The 18,879-nt window shown below is 53.4% G+C and overlaps 2 protein-coding genes across 4 annotated transcripts; one reads left to right on the plus strand and one right to left on the minus strand.

Annotated features, from left to right (window-relative positions):
• Positions 1–1,076: 1,076 nt before the first annotated feature.
• On the plus strand, positions 1,077–18,321 carry GAL3ST1 (galactose-3-O-sulfotransferase 1). 3 transcript variants are annotated; one of them, XM_041729123.1, is made up of 4 exons: positions 1,184–1,322; positions 9,151–9,225; positions 15,966–16,105; positions 16,891–18,321. In XM_041729123.1, the coding sequence occupies exons 3-4, from the start codon at positions 15,975–15,977 to the stop codon at positions 18,032–18,034; spliced, it is 1,275 nt and encodes a 424-aa protein (XP_041585057.1). In that variant the 5' UTR covers positions 1,184–1,322; positions 9,151–9,225; positions 15,966–15,974; the 3' UTR covers positions 18,035–18,321. The 3 variants fall into 3 exon arrangements, with proteins under 3 accessions (XP_041585056.1, XP_041585055.1, XP_041585057.1); XM_041729122.1 differs by lacking the exon at positions 9,151–9,225 and having other exon boundaries at positions 1,077–1,322; positions 16,894–18,321; XM_041729121.1 differs by lacking the exon at positions 9,151–9,225 and having other exon boundaries at positions 1,081–1,322.
• Positions 12,143–13,058, minus strand: LOC121475647 (M-phase-specific PLK1-interacting protein). Its single transcript, XM_041729124.1, has one exon. It carries the CDS (start codon positions 13,001–13,003, stop codon positions 12,464–12,466), a length of 540 nt encoding a protein of 179 aa, XP_041585058.1. The 5' UTR covers positions 13,004–13,058; the 3' UTR covers positions 12,143–12,463.
• Positions 18,322–18,879: the final 558 nt, after the last annotated feature.

An 18,879-nucleotide genomic window follows, 5' to 3' on the forward strand; every position in this document is an offset into this window, starting at 1 on the left:
CTGGGCTCCATGTATCCCCAATCTAGGCACCTGGGGGCCTTGGCCCTCTGCCCCTCATTGTGCTTAGCCCCTGTAGAAGTTTTTCAGGCTGTGGCTGCAGGCCCACCCTTGGGGAGTGAGGGACCAGAGAACCCAGGACGGCTGTCTTGGCCGGGCCTTGCTGTGGGTGGAGAGAGCTACATTAAGCTCTGGCATTTCTTGAGGGTGGGGTAGAGGTGCTTCCAGAGGCAGGAATGGGATCGGGGTCGCCCGAGGGGATGACTTGGGCTTTCCTGGGTGCTCAGGCCTCCTGGGGCTGTGGAAGGGTGCTGGGGTAAGACAGGAGGGTGAACCTATTGGATATGGAAAATCCCTGGCAATCATGCTGGTGTGGAATTTTCCCCGTTCTAGAGTTGCCCAGCAATGGCGGGGGCCACAGGGCTCTGATGCAGCCCAAGCTCTGCTGAGTGCCCAGCAGATTTCAAGGTGCCCACAGGTGGAGCTGCACATTCCCAAACCAGGGTGGCATTTGTGCCAGTCTTTGGTTCTCCCCTGGGGTGAGGAAGGGAGCTGGGGTCTGAAGAGAGGCGGGCCTCCGTGGGGCACCTGCATTCTGCAGTTGTAAGGACACTCCCGGAGAGATGGGATCAGCCGAGACCACCTAGTGCCATGACTGGTTGGAGATGGGTCCCTTGCCTGAGCTTCCCTCAAGGGACTCTGACACCCCCCTTCATCCCCCTCACCCACATTTGGACCTCGAAATGTACGTCTCCAGCTTGTATTGACCCGGGAGCAGGAGGCCATACTGGATATTCAGGGCCCCAGAGCCCCCAGTGAAAGTTCAGCAACTCGTCCTAGCCACCTCCCTTTGCCCAGAGCTGGGCTGCCCTCATCACCACCACCACGCCACCCCGTTTCCCAGGCACCCTCGAATCCCCTTCCGGGGCTGGGAGCTCAGCCGAGCCACAGGGTCCAGCGGTGGGACAATGGCCCCGTTGGCGCTTCCGAGACAAACGCGCCTTGTTGAGCCGGCGGCGGGGGCGCGGCGCTGCGCTCTGGGACGCTGAATGCAGCTTCTGTGCGCCCCGGGCGGACGCGGAGGGGCCGGGAGGAGGCCGGGGCCAGGGCGCCTATTGGCCGCAGCACCGGGGGACGGGCTGGGCCGGGCCGGGCCGGCGGCCGCACCTGGCCGGAGGGACTGTGGCGCGGCGGCGGCGGGAGCATGGTCCAGGCCCGGTGGAGCCGGGGGCCCGGGCGGGCTCGCCCCGCCGCCTAGTGAGCGCCCGGGCGGCGCGGCCCGGGACCGAAACAGCCACGCCAAGCCCGAGGACAACGGGGCCAAGGTATGTCCTGGTGGTCGGCACCCACTGCCTGCTCGTGCCCTGCCTGGCGCTGCGGCCCACACTGCCCAAACCTCCGAGGACCGCACGAGTCAGACTCAGAGCCCAGAGGTTTGGGAGTGCCCCGCAATTGCTCCAGGGCCCGAGGGCCCCTGGCAGCTGACGGAGGGCGGGGAGGGTGGGCCGCTGGGGGCAGGGAGGGGGGCGTTGGTGTGTGCCTTGCCCTTGGTTTCTTCCTCACAGCCCCCTCTCCAGGGTTTTCCCAGTCCTCGGACATGGAGTGGGTGGGGCTGGAGCTGGGCTAGACCTGGAAGTCCATTAATGATTAATCTTGGACACAGAAGCCTGAGCCCTGAGGGAGGAAGGGCAGGGATCTCCTAGAAGGGGAGTGGGTGGCCTCGGACCAGGGGCTGGGGGCCCGAGGGAGGGATGGATTCCCTCTGCTTGGAGAAGGCCCTGTCCTATACCACACAGGGGACAGGGCCACCAAGGAGAGAGATCTGGGAAGGGCCCTTAGGAAATCTAGCCAGTTGAGTTTCCAGGATGGGTGCCCAGGAAGGGGTCCAGCTTGGTCTGCAACCTCAGTCACAGCACAGAGCAAGACTATGGCCTATTCCCAATGGTGCCCCTCTTTCCACCTGCCTCTAGAACAGGAGAGGTGATGATCACACATCTGGCTGCAGTAACCCACACCAGTGAGCGGGAGGGAGGGAGGGAGGGAGGGAGAGAGAGAGAGAGAGAGCCACAGGCCTGACACCTGATCACCTGGGTTGCCAAGGTGACAGGTGCCATGAAAATCCTCAGGAAGACAGTCCAGTTGGGAGAATCCAACCTCTTCCTTTGCCAAAGGGGTGACCTGAGGCCCAGAGAGGGTAAGGCCATGGGCAGGCCTGGGCCAGAGCATCCTCTATTAGTGCTGCTCTGTACGTTGTCCTGTAAAGGAGAGCATTCCCATTATTCTTAGGGGGAACCCGAGGACCAGGTCAATTCAGTGACTTGCCCAAGGTCACACATAATTCAAAGGTGGCTGAGTTGACTACAGATGCAGATCCCAGCCCTGCATCTCAAGATGGGAGCTCTGCTCAAGACCTCTCTGCTGCTCTGGGGTCCTAAGCTCTTGGATCTGCTTGTGCTGCCCCAAACCCCTAGCTCAGGACCCCTCCCCCACTTGCCTTCCTAGCTCCCAGCTCTGCCTGACACTCGGGGTGGGCAGGCTGCTACCCTGGGAGCAGAGACAACAGAGCCCTGTTCCCAGCTGCTACCTCGGGCTGCTTCATTCAGAGCTTCTCACTTGGGCAGAGCCCTGCCTGAAGGAAGCTCCCTGTGGACAAAGAAGCCTGCCTGCTTCCTGCATGTCCCCTTGTCCAGAGGGCATGGGTCTGTTGAGAGCATGGGTTTGATGCCATCTTGTCACCCAGGAAGAAAGGAGTGTGTCCTTGGCAGTCCCCACTTTGGGCTCCAAGGGACTCGGGGTGTCACCCTGGTGAGAGGCAATGATTAACCTAGGAGAATGAGGCACAGATGGTGGAATTCCAGGCATGGCAGCCGGCTTGTGAAGGGCTTCTTGCTTCATTTTGACTGGGTGAGGAATATGGTGAAGAACAACGCCCTTTATGAGCCCTATTCTACTCTAGACAGAAAGGGCAGGAGTGAGCAGAGGTGCCCATGGAGATCAGTGGGCTGGGGGCTGGAGGAATTACCAGGTGAGGGGTGATGGTTGGGAAGAACTGGGGTCCCAGAGGAAACCTTTCCCACCTGCCAGTTCCAGGTGGCATGGGCATTCCTAGACCTGATCCAGCAGTGCCCTGACTTGCCATGGGACCTTAGGCAAGTCCTTGCCTATCTGTGCCTCAGTTTCCCTCGATGTGAAATCTGGGTGTTAGGGAACTTGGGTCTGGAGCATGGGAAATGTGAGAGTTTGGATCAGGAGGGTTGCCTTCCAGGAGTCTGCACTGGTGGGTCCTGTTTCTCCTGCCAAGTGGGTCTAGAAGGGTCATGATAACAATCTGAGGTATGAGCAAAGGCCTCTGCATGCCTCTGATCCTCACAGCAAGCCCATGAGAGAGGCAAAATATTCCCATTTTTCAGAAGCTGAGGCTCAGAGAAGGGAAGTCACTTGCCCAAGATCACTCAACTGGGGACTTGTAGAGTCAGAATTCATAGCCAGAGCATCTCAGCCTCTCCTAGAGGGGAGAGGCAGGTGGGCAGATCCAGGGCATTGTGCATAGTAAGGGCTCAGCACCTTTAAAAACCTTTATATTGTTACATATTTTCATGCAAACAAGTGCATGATGTTCCTTTAAAAAACATTTCAGTCACGTTAGAAGGTACAGCAAATGATATTACCAATTCCCACTTACTACCTCTGGTGTTCTCAGTAATTTGAAGCTAATAAAGAAATGACTGACTTCTTGGTTAACCTGGGTTTTTGCCCCTCTCAAGCTACTTTGGGGAACTGAGCCCTGGTGGTGATTTTGCCCAGACAAGGCGGTGTAGCGGGAAGAGATTGCTTGTAGCTCTGACTTTGCTAGTTAGACCCTCTCTGCTAGTTTCTGAGCTTCAGTGTTCCCATCTGTCTGTGAGCTAGCAGATGACACTGGGAAGTCCGTTGAGGCCCTAGGTATGGCTGCTATTTGAAAGGGTAGAGTTGGGTAAGCCTGCACAAGATCAAAAAATGCCTTCTGAATCACCAAAGAACACTGCCCTCTTCTCAGTCGGCTGCTAGACCTGGGACCCAGCTGGCAGCCATTCCCCCAGCCAGAGGAGGCAGTAGGAGCAAGGTGTCCGGGCCGACAGTTAAGTGGTGGTCCTGTGAGCCAGCAAGTTGGGGTTCAGCTGAAGGGCCTCCCTGGGTGATCCTCCCTATCTCTACTCCAGCACCTTACTCCAGAGGGGGTAGAGTGAGGAGGCTTCTGGGACCTGCAGGTCTCTGTCCCAACCCTCCTGGATGGAGGGCCAACCTTTCCCATCCTTTCCTTTAACTGTGTGGCCCACGCTTCCCAGCTTCTCCGCTCCAGCCCCCTGATGCCTCTTCCCCACTGAAGACCCCGAGGCTCAGATAGGGCTATGGTCACCCAGCAGGGTGGGACATGGTTCAGACTAGCCACATCTCTCCTCCAGCAAGACTGCAGTTTTTCAAAAATGGAAATATCTTTTTCATTTTAATTTTTTCCCTAAGTAATACAGACTCTTTGTAAAACAAAATCATATGTATGTGTATGTATACACATTTTTTCACTACATTATGTATTGTGGACATCATTTAAATGAGTATATAATAAACCATGGAGTGAATGTCATATAATATTTTTAACCATCTCCTATTGTTGGACATTTAAGTTGCTTCTCTTTCCCCTTTTGCACCCATCTCCTGTTAGATTGTCTTCTGTGAACAAATTGCCACAGATGGGATTTCTGGGTCTGAGGATGGGCACCTGTAGAACTGTAACAGTTGCTGTCAGTTGTGCAGTCTGAGCACTGTAGGCAGTCTTTTTGCTCCAGCTTTAAAGTCTCCTCCAGGGGTGCCTGGGTGAGTCAGTCGGTTGAGTGTCTGCCTTCGACTCAGGTCATGATCCCGGGGTCCTGGGACTAAGCCCTGCATCAGTCTATAGTAGTCTGTTTCTCCCTTCCCACCACTTGTGCTCTCTCTTACTCTCTCTGTCTTTCAAATTAATACATAAAGTATTTTTTAAAAGTCTTCTCCAGGGGCAGCCCAGGTGGCTCAGTGGTTTAGCACTGCCTTCAGCCCAGGGTGTGATCCTGGAGACCCCAGATCAAGTCCCGCTTTGGGCTTCCTGCATGGAACCTGTTTCTCCCTCTGCCTGTGTCTCTGCCTCTCTCTCTGTGTCTCTCATGAATAAATAAATAAAATCTTAAAAAAAAAAAAGTCTCCTCCAGTGTCCCCATGAGATTCCCTTCCAGCTATAAGAAACAGCCCTAGGACACCCTTACCCCTTCACTCTGCCAGAATCCTGTTCCTATGTGTGCACACTGAGTAAACAGCATGGATGCCCGTCAGTTGGGGAATGGTTCATGGGGAGTGGTGTTCCAGAGAATGTTCTACAGCCAATGGTTTTATTTATTTATTTATTTATGTATTTATGTATTTATTTATTTATTTTTAAAATATTTTTTATTTACTTATTCACGAAAGGCACACATACACATACACATACACATACACACAGAGGCAGAGATACAGGCAGAGGGAGAAGCAGGCTCCATGCAAGAGCCCGACGTGGGACTTGGACTCAGACTCCATCCTGGGTCTCCAGGACCACGCCCAGGGCTGAAGGCGGTGCCAAACAGCTGAGCCATTGGGGCTGCCCAGCCAATGGATTTAGAGGCCTTTTATCTTTATCTCCTTGGGGGATCCTCACCCTCCCTGCTCTCTTCTCCTTCCTTCCCCTTTCTCTCCTGATTCCATCTGCTCCTCTGACCTCACTTTCTACTTCTGTGCCCATGGCTCCCAATCTCTTTCTCCTAAGATCTCCCTCTTGTGCTCCAGGTAAGGAATCATATTGCTCTTTGTATATTCTACAAGCGTCCCACACATCCCCCAGACTCAACTTGTCCTAAATTGAAGCTGACATTGGTTACCCACCGCCAACTAAACATATCTTTCTCTTAGCCTCCCCCACTCAGAAACTAGCTCCATTCCCAGCCAGCCAGTCATCCCAACAGGGGTTCTTCCCACCCCTCCACACCCTCACCTCACTCACCAAATGTCTATGTCTATGAACTGGAACAGGATGGTTCCAGTTCATTCCCAGCCTTCTTGGTCCAGGTCATTTCATACCTGGACAGCTATAACAACCACTGTCAAGGGCTGCTGGCTTCTCCCAGTCATTCCCAGCCCTACAGTTCAATTTTCCATCCAGCAGCCTGATGGGAATCCCATCTCCTCACTTCTCTGCTGAAGACCTTCCAGGGTTCCCCATTGCCCACAGGATCCAGAGAAAATCCCTTAGCATGCTTCCCAGGACCCTGCCATCTCCTGCCTGCCCCTGCCCCCTTTCTGGCTGTGCCTCTAGTCTCCTCTGCACACTCAACCTCTGGCATACACACATACTGGGAACTCCAGCCAAGCTGAACATTTGTTAGTTTCTCAATTGCCCTGGGTCTTTGCACATGCTTTTTTCTCTGCCTGGCTCATTCCAGGGTAACAAGTGCATTAGTTAACGTTAGTTGCTGTAACAGAGAAGACCCAATTCCAAAAGGCTTGACACAATGGCAGTTTAGTTGTCATTTTCATGAAATTTAACTGGGTGTTTGGTGAGTGGTGATGCGAATACCAGCCTCCTTCCATCTCAGGGCACTGCCCATCTCCAGATAGTCAGAAATGGCCCCATTCATCCAGCATACTTGAAAGGAGACCACAGAAAAGGTCTGCACACCTAACATCAATAGCTATTATTCTGCTCACATTCCACTGGTCAGAGTCCAGTCACATGAGGACACTGAACCACAGGGGAGGATGGGAAATGCAGTTTAGCCATGTACTCAGGGAGAAAAGAGAACTGCTTTTGGAAATCAGAAAACACACAGCACCTTTGCTACCAGGGACCCCTAAGCCCAGGAAGCCTCTCTGAGCACATTCTTCCTGACCCCCAGGCTGGATCAGGTGTTAATGTTCCAGCAAGTCCCACCAACGTGCCATCACTGCACCTGCAGCGGCTTGGTCCTCCCACCCCCAGGACTGTGAGCCCAGAACTCTGGCTCAGGAATCATGAACCCTAGTCCTGGGCACAGTGCAGGTGCTCCCTAAATAACTGTGGAACAGATCAATTTAAAACTCATTGTGGTCACAAAAAGATGGCCACAATCTATTGATGTGGGAGGGGTGGGGAGCAAGTTAAAAACAAAATGTGTTACCCCAAAGAGACCCCTTCTGTCCCCTGTATGGGTATAGACAGAAAAAAAACGTGGGGAGGCTTGTGCTAAAGTTTTAAGGGTGATGAGCTCTGGGGATGGAGCTCTTTTCATTTTTTTTTTTTACACTTTTCTGTAATTGTATGAATTTTTTTTTTACAGTTATCATGTACTGCTTTTATAATTAATTTTTTTTCTGGGGTGGAAGAACAGCCAGAGATGACATCACTATTGATATCCTGAGAAGAGAACCCTCTGGCAGGGCTAGGAGCATAGGTTCTGCTATCAATGCTTCCTACTCTAGAAAATTTTGCTTCACGTGGATCTTGTTTACCTGCCTTCCCACCCCACGCACGACCTTGCCTTTTGTTCAAGAGTCTGAATTCTATTCTCTCCTGCCCAAGATCCTTAACCTCTTGTGACACTGGGCTTGTCACGTTGCATCCTTGAGCCTTTGCTTCCTCTATAAAGTAGGGTGGTCACTGTGCCTCCAGTGGCAAGGATTATGAGCCTGTGTGATGCATGGCACATAATGAGCATGCGACCAGACCCTGTTTGGTCAAAAGTCCACACTCATAAACCACCTCTCTGCAGTTTGATATTCACTCTGCCTGGACCCACCCCCATACATTTATCTGTTTTCAAACTTGCTCAGTCCAGAACAGATAAAACAACTCTATTCAGTGACCCAGGTCAATCCAGTACCCAGAGAGATATAGACTCTTGGTGTTCCCTGTGGCTATTTAAACTCTGGTATTTCATGGGGCATTGAGGGCTGCTCCCAGACTGGGTAGGGCCATGGACGAAAGAGCAAAGTGTCGAGCAGTGTCAGATGCCTGCTGCTTCCTGGGAGGAGCTGGCAGCTGCTCAACCTATGAAAGTGTTCAGTGTGGGATAAATACAGGACTGTCACAATAATGATTTCTATTAACCAATGGTGACACTTTAGTTCCCTAGAGCCCCTGTGCCCAAGGGAAGGAGGTGAGGGTGCTTTTCTGGGCATCCTTTGTTCATGGCAAAGCTGAACCCAGACCCAAAGACAGACTTGTACCCAGCTAAGAGGGAGTGTGCAAGAGATTTCAGTGCTTGAAGTGAGCCTCAGGGCTCTTGGGGTTTAGGACAGGGCCCCTAGAACCACCTCTTCTTGCCAAGACCTTGGGAAGAATTGGCACCTGCAGTGAGCCCGCATCCTTCAAAACTGGTCCCCGGTGTCCCATGCACCGATCTGTCACACAGGATGCAGGTAGGATAGGCATGATCTGTGCTGCCTCTGATGAAGGGCTTGGAGCTGAGGAAGGTGAAGTCTCACCAGACTGATTCTCCCAGAACGGGTCAGGTTCTCTGTTCCAGGAGGACTTGGTGAGTTGCTTGCTCTCAGGGCTCCACAGGTTTAAGACAAACCTTGGTCTCTGGTTATGTGTCAGTGTCATTAAGCGCTGGGATTTGGCAAGTCTGCATTTGGATTTCTGCCTGGCTCTGACTGTCCCCTGCTAACTGTGTGACCTTGGACAAGTGGGTTCACCTCTCTGAGCCTTGGTTTCTTCACCTGGAGAGTGGGCCAATCATGGTGCTTAATGCCTGGGGAGCCATGGGACGTAGATGAGGGGCAGTTCAAGGAGTCATGAGCCTCCCTGCTCCCCTCACCTCCCCATCATTCCCATGGCCTTTGAGCCTCTCCTGGACTGCAGGGCTCTGCAGCTGCTTGTGTCCTTGGTGCAAGGACACCCGGAACCTTGCTGAGTCCTTGGATGAAGGAGCTGCCTGGCTGCTGAGGTCTAGAGATACTCAGGGACCACCCAGAGGGTGCCCCTGGCGGAGGGCCAGGGCAGCACCTGCAGGGTACAGACACATGCCACCTGCTATCCCCAGGGAGGGAACTCATGAATATTCACACCCGCTGGAGCGTGAGGGAGCCAGCCAGAATACTGCTGGGTGTCATTGGAGCGTTCTTGTTTCCCAGTGACCGCAGAGGCAGCCTGAGAATCGGACGGGGCTCAGACAGGGAGAGGAAGGGGGCTGCCAGCCACGGCCCAAGGTGAGTGTGTCTTTCTCCGCCCCTGCCCAGGGGCCCCTGGGGGAGCAGGACACCTGGGACCCAGGCCTGCCTGGTAGTGATGCTGCAGGACGGGAAGGTTTACCATCCTGGGCTCGGTTTCCCTACGTGCATGCTGTGGGGATGAGTCCTATTTCTCCTTCGTTCTCTAGAGGGTGCTGGTCCAACCGAATGGGAGGATTGCTGGGCCTGGCCTGGAGCCAGCTGTCAGCACAGATGGAGCATGATGTAGCTATGATATCCAAGAAGGATAAGAATAGATGGGGTGGGCTAGGGAGGGTGGACCATCGGCCCTGAGTGCCTGGAACTGTCACCACCATAGGCAGAGGAGGAAAGACCCTGGTTCTAGTTCTGCCTGCTGCTGGTATGCTGTGTGACCTTGAGGGTGGCCCTGCCCTCTCTGAGCCTTAGCCTCCCTGCTGCACTGTCTTCTAGACTGGAGGCTGTGAGGGTCAGGCCACACTGAAACTGTCCCTGGTACCCCATGGCCTTGGATCTGGTGCTGTCAGCTGACTGCAAGCCTCCATCACGGGCCAGTGGACACACACCTCGAAGGGCCCATGACCCTAGGAGGGCAGTCATGATGATAATAATAATGTTGGCAGCCCATGTCCCCATGTGTCTGCTCTGTGCCAGCCGTGTACTGGATGCTTTCCTTGTGAGACACAGAAAAACTGTACAGCACCCTGTGATGGAGGGAGGGGGAGTTGGCATCAACGTTTTGGAGGAGAAACTGACACCCAGAGAATGACACAGCCTTGCCTAGGGCACACAGAAAGGAAGCAGCAGAACTGGGTTTCAAAGCCAGGTCCCTGGTTCCAAGGTGCTGGCTCTAGATGGCTCTCAGATGTGTGACTCACACACGAGGCTCTCACAGTTGTGTTAGCCCCGGTCACATTCTGCCCTGAGAGTCATGGGGGTTATTCATCAACCATTTATCTGGTGCCAGGCTCCGAAAGCTCAGGGATGAGTTACCTTCAGGCTTGCCTGCAGCTGGGCATGGAGGGAATCTCTCCTCCCACAAGCCTGGGCCTGGGAAACTGGGCCCTGCTCAATGGTGATGATAATAATAATTAATATGTATTGATCTCTGCCTGTGTACATCCGTTCTCTCATTCAAATCTCAGTCTCATGACTATTCCTTTCAGCTAGGCTCCCGGCTGCCAGCCAGCCCATCTCTGGACCTCGGTCTACCCAGGGACTCTGCCTGTGATCACCAAGGGCCCTGTTTGCCCCGATCTTGATGTTGTGTGTTCATTGTACACATAAGCAGGCTAAGACTGAGAGGCTGAGCAGCATGTTCAAGTTCACAGAGGCCAGGCAGGAAGGGAACCACCAGCCCCAAATGCCTCAGGACACCTAGGTCCCCTGTGTTTCTCTGTTATTCATCCTGGCTGCCTGCTGTACTACTGGGACAGAGACCCATTAGCCACTCGTTGACTCCTGTGATGGATCTTTTGATGGCACACACACTTCCCACGGGCTTAGGACAGGGCCTGGGACATGTCAGGGAGGGGCTGCCATGGACAAAGCTGGAAGCTGCCTATTGGAGGCCAACAGATTTCGGCTTGAATCCCAGCCCTACCTCCTGCCTTGCTGAATGACCCTGGGCAAGTCACATCTCCTCCTGGAAACTCATTTTTCCCGTCTGCAAATTAGGGGTGACAGTGGGGTCAGCCTGCCAGGATACCTGAGCAGAAACAGTGAGATGCTCTAGAGAAACCCCTGCCCAAGGCATGGCTCATAGCAGGGGCTCAAAAGTGAAACCTGAGGGCAGCCCGGGTGGCTCAGCGGTTTAGCGCCACTTTTGGCTCAGGGCGTGATCCTGGAGTCCCGCATCGGGCTCCCTACATGGAGACTGCTTCTCCTCTGCCTGTGTCTCTGCCTCTCTCTTTCTCTTTCTCTCTCTCTCTCTCTGTCTCTCATGAATAAATAAAAATCTAAATATATATATATCATTGAAACCTGAGGACAGGCATGGTTTCAGGAAGCCCAAGTGGCAGAGGGAAAAAAATGAATGAGCAAAACCCTGATGGAGGGATGGGGGCGCTGTCCTAGGCCCAGCTAGGTGGAGCCTGAGTGGTGGTTCTGGGAAGCTGGTCTGCCCCCTGCTGCTGGGTCTCTACCCTAGAACCTCTGCCATCAGCTTCCCAGATTTCCGGAAAGTGCCCTGGTGAGTGAGGCTACTGGAGCAGGAGGGGACCCTGGGGATTTGGGGAGGGCCTGGATTTTACCCCTTCCCTGTTTTAAAGTCAGAGAATCTGAGGTCTTGGGCCCCACTCAGGGTTTGGGTCCAAGTTTGAGCCTCTGGCCTGACCCAGGGCTCTGCCCTGTTTTCCACTGGGCCCCCAGGGGGCAGGAGCCCAGTTGGGGCACTGGATGTGTGGAGCTGGTTTGTGCTGGGGAAGGGGCAGTAGCCACTCCTAGTTCAGGGGAGCCCACCCTGAGGGTGACAAAGACTGAGGCCAGGAGCAGGTCCTAGGAGCTGAGGAGAGAAACAGCTAACGCTCTTTTGAGAGATAATTATGTGCTCATTGCTTTGCCTACTCCATCTCTGAAAGAGCCAGTGAGGGGGCAGATTTCAGCTTCCCTATTTTACAGATGAGAAACTGGGGCCTCCAGACCCTGGGGTCAGCACTTCCCCCTCCATGACCAGACTGGCTAGCCACCTTACCCTACCTTGCATTCTTTATGACCTATCGTGTAAATATATTAAATAGGGCAGCCCGGGTGGCTCAGCGGTTTAGCCCAGTCCCACGTCGGGCTCCCTACAGGGAGCCTGCTTCTCCCTCTGCCTGTGTCTCTGCCTCTCTCTCTGTGTCTCTCATGAATAAACAAATAGAATCTTTAAAAATATATATATATTAAATATTTTATTGCCTTTTTTTTTTTTTTTTAGAAAGACAAAAATGTTTTATTTTAAAACATTGGAAAACCATTGAAAGACAAATGTCCATTATATAACCATGAACGTTAAATATTTGGAAACTGTGAATCTTCTAAAATGTGGTAGGCACTTCCAAAGAGCTAAATGTTGCAAATTACTGTACTGTATGTCTTCTCTAATATCAACAATACTTGATATGATGAAAAGTACCAAGAAGACTCAACTAATTGTTATTCAAAGTCACCATCTTAGGGTTCAACTTAATTACAGGAGTAAAAGTTTTGTCCAAGATGTTCCTGACACATGAAGCTTCCGGGTGAATTTCAGAAATGTTTAACAAAAGTATCTTCCTTTTTTGCCTGTGAATGTTTGAGTATTGCTGTATTGTTGGTTAATATCCACTACAGATACTGGTTCTAGGCCAGCCCAAGGGTCTTCAAGCATTGAAGGCTTGAAATAACTTTCCAACTCATTAGACATTCTTTTTTCTCTACCACGCCCTGATCCAAATGGTGTAGATGTCCTTGGAGAACCCTGGGGGTGGGTCTGCTGCTGCCCTGGGGAGTAGCCGAATTGCTGCTGGGACCCCGCGGGGGACTTGGAGTAGGAGCCAGGGTAGCCGCCAGGGGACGGAGACCCGAATCGGCCCCCCGGGAAGCTGCCGCCGTGTCGCGGAGAGTGGCCGCTCCCGTAGGGCCTAGACCGGGGCCCGTACGGCGGCGTGTGGTGCGGACTCCCGTACCCGTCCCGAGGGGAGGGCGGCCGCGGTCCGCCTCCGCCCGGGGCACCCCGGAAGCCGCTCCCGCTACCCCAACCTCCTACACCCGCGCCGGGGTAGGGAGGAGTCGGGGGTCGAAGGTTCTGCCGGTGCATGTCAGGAGACGGAGCCCAAGCCCTCAGCGCCGCGCTCCTATTGCCTTTTTTAAATTAAAAAATACATACTCCCTTTTTATTTTTTTAAAGATTGTATTAATTTATTCATGAGAGACACAGAGAGAGAGAGAGGCAGAGACATAGGAGAAGCAGGCTCCATGCAGGGAGCCTGACGTGGGACTCAATCCCAGGACTCCAGGATCACGCCCTGGGCCGAAGGCAGGTGCTAAACTGCTGAGCCACCCAGAGATCCCCACGTACTCCTTTTTAAAAAGCAGTTGTTACAGAACATAATGTAGAAAAATATTCCCTTATATACCCCTTTCCTAGCTATGCAGAGGATACTACTGCTAAAATTTAGAATACTGTCTTCCAGTTGTTTCTGGGCCTACATGTATACATATATGGATCTGGGGAAGTTCCTTAGTATTCTGGAACTTCCTTCTTCTTCTTCTTTACTCTTCTTCTTCTTCTTCTTCTTCTTCTTCTTCTTCTTCTTGTAAGATTTATTCATGAGAGACACACAGAGAGAAGCAGAGACATAGGCTAAGGGAGAAGCAAGCTCCCTGTAGGGAGCCCGATGTGGAACTTGATCCTAGGACCCCAGGATCACAACCTGAGCCAAAGGCAGACGCTCAATCACTGAGCCACCCAGGTGCCCCTGGAACTTTCTTTTTTCATATTAATAGATCATGATGTGTTTTTGAACCAATCCCCTTAGCTCTGTCTTGTTAATGGGTACAGAGGACTCCATCTGGGAATAGGTCTTGGTTTGTGTAACAGCCTCTCACTGATGGAAACTGAGATCTTTTCTAATTTTTTAAATTTCTGACCAAGCTACCATGAACACCATTACATGAGTGACTATACCCAAGTGTTTCTGTAGAATAGTTGGAATTTGGAGCACTTCGGCCTTCCCCCTTTGATAGAAGGAACTGCCCTCTGGAAACATCCTCTCCCTTTCTCATTTATCTCTGACTTGCCCACTTGAGAATTAACAGGGATACATCCTTGTCATGAAGGAGGCCAAATCCCCTCATGCATAGTTTCTTCCTAGGCACACTGCTTCTTCATGTCCTTACCTGTGATGAGAAAATTCTAGATAATGAGCAGAAGACTTGGGACTGGTGCTGGCTGGTGAAGTGGGGCCCGGAGTGGGTGTTGCTGGGTAACTTTCCCAGAGGGAAGTATGTGGGGTCCTCCTCCAGTCAGGCTATTTAGCCTCTTCCCCCAGGGATGGTGGGGACGTGCCATGTTGTGTGGTCACGGGGCAGCCTGCATGACTTCTTATAGCCTCAGAGGCCCAAGGTCCCAATGCAGCACATGTCAGAACCAGAGTGGAAAATTTTGTGCCCTGATCTTAGAGCTAAGGGGAGATAGGAAGGCACCCTGAGCCCCAGCTCTCTCCTGGGCTCCCATGCCATGCCTCCATCAGGCCCTTGCTGTTAGGGTTGCCACAGTTAGAACAAAAGACTAGGACCTAAAACTTCTCCCCAAACCCAAAACAAACTGAAAAAAAAAAAAAAGACACCCAGTTTAATTCTCAGATAAATATTGAATAGTTTTTGGTATGTCCTGCATAATATCAAAATTAAATTTTGGGGCTAAGTGGCTCACCCCCCTGGGTGGCTCATTGGTTAAGCGTCTGACTCTTGGTTTTGGCTCAGGTCATGATCTCGTGGTTGTGGGATCGAGCCCCACCTCGGGCTCCGTGCTCAGCATGGAGTTTGCTTCACATTCTCTCTTCCTCTCTCCTCCCCTCCCCATGCTCATGGACTCTCTCTCTCTCTAAAATGAATAAATAAAATTAAAAATAAATAGATAAAGGCACCTGGGTGGCATAGTCGGCTGAGTGACTAACTCTTGGTTTCAGCTCTGGTCATGATCTCAGGATCTTGAGATCGAGTTCTGCACTGGGCTCCCAAGCTCACCGAGGAGTCTGCTCAAGTTTCTCTCTTCCTCTCCTTCCACCCTTCCCCAGGCTTGCTTGCTTTTGCTCCCACTCTCTAAAATAAATAAATAAATCTTAAAAAATAAAATTACACAAATTTTATTGTTTGTCTAGAATTCAGATTTACCTGGGCGCCCTGCCTGCTGGCAATCAGAGAGGAAGGTTTGTGGGTAGAGGTTTGTGGGCTGTGTGACCTGAACCCTCTCCTTCCTCATTTTAAGCCTCAGTTTTCTCCTTCCCTACAGACTCAGGGATACAGAGACTAGTGAAAACAGATGAGAAGCCTCAGCCCTTCACTGGGCAGCTTGGAAGCGGGGGCACAGAGAACAGGTGGTGCTGGTTGGGTTTGAGATTTTGAAAGGTGAGAGATTCAGGCCCTGGGAGGCCACTAACCCCTCCTTGGAAATGGCCCTGATCTCAGGACTGGAGGGACAGAGCACAGGGAGAGGATCTTCTGTCTTAGAAAATGATTTCAGGGGCATCTGGGTGGCTCATCGGTTAAGCGTCTGCCTTCAGCTCAGGTCATGATCCCGGGGTCCTGGGATCAAGTCTTACATCGGGCTTCCTGCTCAGTGGGAAGTCTGCTACTCCTTCTCCCTCTGCCCCTCCCTCTTGCTCGTTCTCTCTCTTTCAAATAAATAAATAAAATCCTTTAAAAAAACTATTTCATTATGAAGCCCCAAAACAGATAAAGCTAGTGACACCCAGCTACCCACTCTACCCCTTAGCTTAAAAATTAAAACTGAACCAAGCAGTAGAACCTTCTTTCTGCCCCACTCTGCAGTCTCTCTCTGCATTGGCTTTGCCCATCATCTCTGTCTGCAACCCTGTCGCTGTATCTCTTCATGTGTTTGTCTCTGTCCCTATGTGGACCTTGCTGGAGGGCCACAGAGCCGGCAAAGGCCAGTCCCAATGTTGAAGGCTGTCCTCCACCCCGCCAGGCCTGGGGCAGCAGCAGAGGCTCCCTAGGGCTAGCCTCCTAATGCTTTCCCTGCTCTGTGATCCCCACAGGTGTCTGAGATGCCGCTGCCGCAGAAGAAGCGCTGGGTGTCCATGGCCAAGGGGCTGGTCCTAGGAGCTCTCTTCACCAGCTTCCTGCTGCTACTGTACTCCTATGCTGTACCCCCTCTGCACGCTGGCCTGGCCTCCACGTGAGTGGCCCTCCTGGGGGGCCAAGGGGTGGGGATTGGGGTGAGGGGGCACCCTGTGCACTACCCTCCATCATGCTGTGCTGCAGAAATTGTGCTGAGGGCAGAGGTCACTGTGTAACTCTGGGCCTTAGTGTCTTCCTCTATGAAGTGGGCATAATAACAGAGCCTGCCTCATGGAGCATGAGGATCAAAGCTGCCTGTGTACATGGCTGGGATTATCCTCATCTAAGGCTCCAATGGGGCTGGGAGGTGGGGGTGACTTGTCCAAGAGAACTCAGCTGGCACAGGGCCCAGATTCAGACTGGGATCTGCCTGCCTCCAAGCCTGGCTCCTAACCATGAGACTCTCCCACCTTCTCATGGGGCTGCTCAGCCCAGGCCTGACCTGGTTTGTGCTCTTAGGTGATGGTATTAAATTGAACTAGAGGAAACTACTGATCATTGACTATATTTGGTCAAACAATTGCTGCAGAATCTCATGTGGTCCCAGCTAACGCTAATGTACAATGTGGTGGCCATGAATGAGACAAGAACCAGGGAGCTTGTCTCACTTTGACCTCCTCCCAACACCACAGATTGGGTGTGTTATTGTCCCTATTTCATAGATGAGGAGAGTGAGGCCAAAGAGACCAAACCACCCACCTGAGCATCAGGGCCTCCTGTCCTGGCTTCCCTGCTACCACCATGGCCAATGATCCATCTTTGGACACCAGGGTGCTGGTTGGGGTTTCCAAGTCCGGAGGGCCCCGGCAGCCCCCTGAGACTCTCCCCACATTCCCTCCACAGCAGGACCCCAGAGGGCACAGCGCCCTGCTCCCCGGCCCCGGGTGAGCCAGAGGCGCTGACCCCAGCCAACGGCTCTGCGGGAGGGTGCCAGCCCCGGCGCAACATCGTGTTCATGAAGACTCACAAGACGGCCAGCAGCACGCTGCTCAACATCCTGTTCCGCTTTGGCCAGAAGCACGGGCTCAAGTTCGCCTTCCCCAACGGCCGCAACGACTTCGACTACCCGGCCTTCTTCGCCCGCAGCCTGGTGCAGGACTACCGGCCCGGGGCCTGCTTCAACATCATCTGCAACCACATGCGCTTCCACTACGACGAGGTCCGGGGCCTGGTGCCGCCCAACGCCACCTTCATCACGGTGCTCCGCGACCCCGCCCGCCTCTTCGAGTCCTCCTTCCACTACTTCGGCTCGGTGGTGCCCTTCACGTGGAAGCTCTCGGGCCGCGACAAGCTGGCCGAGTTCCTGCAGGACCCAGACCGCTACTATGACCCCAACGGCTACAACGCCCACTACCTCCGCAACCTGCTCTTCTTCGACCTGGGCTACGACAGCGGCCTGGACCCCGGCAACCCGCAGGTGCAGGAGCACATCCTGGAGGTGGAGCGCCGCTTCCACCTGGTGCTCCTGCAGGAGTACTTCGACGAGTCCCTGGTGCTGCTCAAGGACCTGCTGTGCTGGGAGCTGGAGGACGTGCTCTACTTCAAGCTCAATGCCCGCCGCGCATCGGCCGTGCCGCGCCTCTCGGGGGACCTGTACCGGCGCGCCACGGCCTGGAACGTGCTGGACGCCCGCCTCTACCGTCACTTCAACGCCAGCTTCTGGCGCAAGGTGGAGGCCTTCGGGCGGGAGCGCATGGCCCGCGAGGTGGCCGCCCTGCGGCTCGCCAACGAGCGCATGCGGCGCATCTGCATCGACGGGGGCCGGGCCGTGGACGCCGCTGCCATCCAGGACTCGGCCATGCAGCCCTGGCAGCCGCTGGGCGCCAAGTCCATCCTGGGCTACAACCTCAAGAAGAGCATCGGGCAGCGGCACGCGCAGCTCTGCCGTCGCATGCTCACGCCGGAGATCCAGTACCTGATGGACCTCGGCGTTAATCTGTGGGTCACTAAGCTCTGGAAGCTCATCCGGGACTTTCTGAGGTGGTGACACCCCGCCGGCCGCCAGTCCCCCTCTGCCCGCTGGATCGCAGAGGAGGGGCGGGGCAGGGGCCCTCCTGGTGCCACCCCGGCTCGGGGTGAGGTGGGGCTGCTGCCGGGGCTCAGGCGGCCGGGACTGGGCCGCTGGCACACAGAGCCTGAGGTCCGCATTTGACTAATTATAGCTTTTTAAAGAGTTAAATCCCCTTCCCTCCAAAAAAGAATGTTCTATTTCCTGCCTCCCCTTAAAGGGGAGACTTCAGAAGTAAAGGAATTTCATGTTGTGTTTTTTGTTAATCAGCCTCAGTGGTGCTGACTGGTGGGGCCCTGGGTGGGAGGTGACTGATGAGGATGGTGGGAGGAGGGCCCGCAAGAGAGCATGGCGGGTGCCTGAGTGTGTCTGTGGACAGAGCGGAGGTGTCAGGCACGGTGTGATGAGCACCCCTTACATGCTGCAGCCCTGTGTGGCTGAAGGACTCCCATGAGCTACCAAGACCTGGAAGATAGTTTGTGTGATCATCCTGAGGCTCTACCGGTCACTTACTCCAACTGAACACTGGTTATGTGTCCAGCATTAGGCTAACTGGGTTATCTCAATTCATCTTCATCAAAATTCAGTAATGTGAGAACTGCCATATTTCCTCATGCCAGAGATAAAGAAAGGAGCTCAGAGTGGGCAAGTCATTTGTCCAAGATCACACAGCAAGTGGTAGGACTGGAACAGGGGCCAGGGAGGATGGAGTGTACAGCCAGAACAAGAGAGTCTCTGTGTGTGTGTGTGTGTGTGTGTGTGTGTGTGTGTGTGTGTGACAGGGAAGTGGGAAATCCTTGGTGTAGCATTGAGCAGCAGGCCCT

The sequence above is a fragment of the Vulpes lagopus genome, chromosome 14 (assembly GCF_018345385.1).
Source record: "Vulpes lagopus strain Blue_001 chromosome 14, ASM1834538v1, whole genome shotgun sequence".
Taxonomy (NCBI): Eukaryota; Metazoa; Chordata; class Mammalia; order Carnivora; family Canidae; genus Vulpes; species Vulpes lagopus.

Coding starts and splice junctions, on each gene's coding strand:
- LOC121475647 (XM_041729124.1), bottom strand. CDS start 13,003: ATGCACCGGCAGAACCTTCGACCCCCGACTCCTCCCTACCCCGGCGCG.
- GAL3ST1 (XM_041729121.1), top strand. CDS start 15,975: ATGCCGCTGCCGCAGAAGAAGCGCTGGGTGTCCATGGCCAAGGGGCTG. Junction 16,106..16,890: donor CACGCTGGCCTGGCCTCCAC/GTGAGTGGCCCT, acceptor TTCCCTCCACAG/CAGGACCCCAGAGGGCACAG.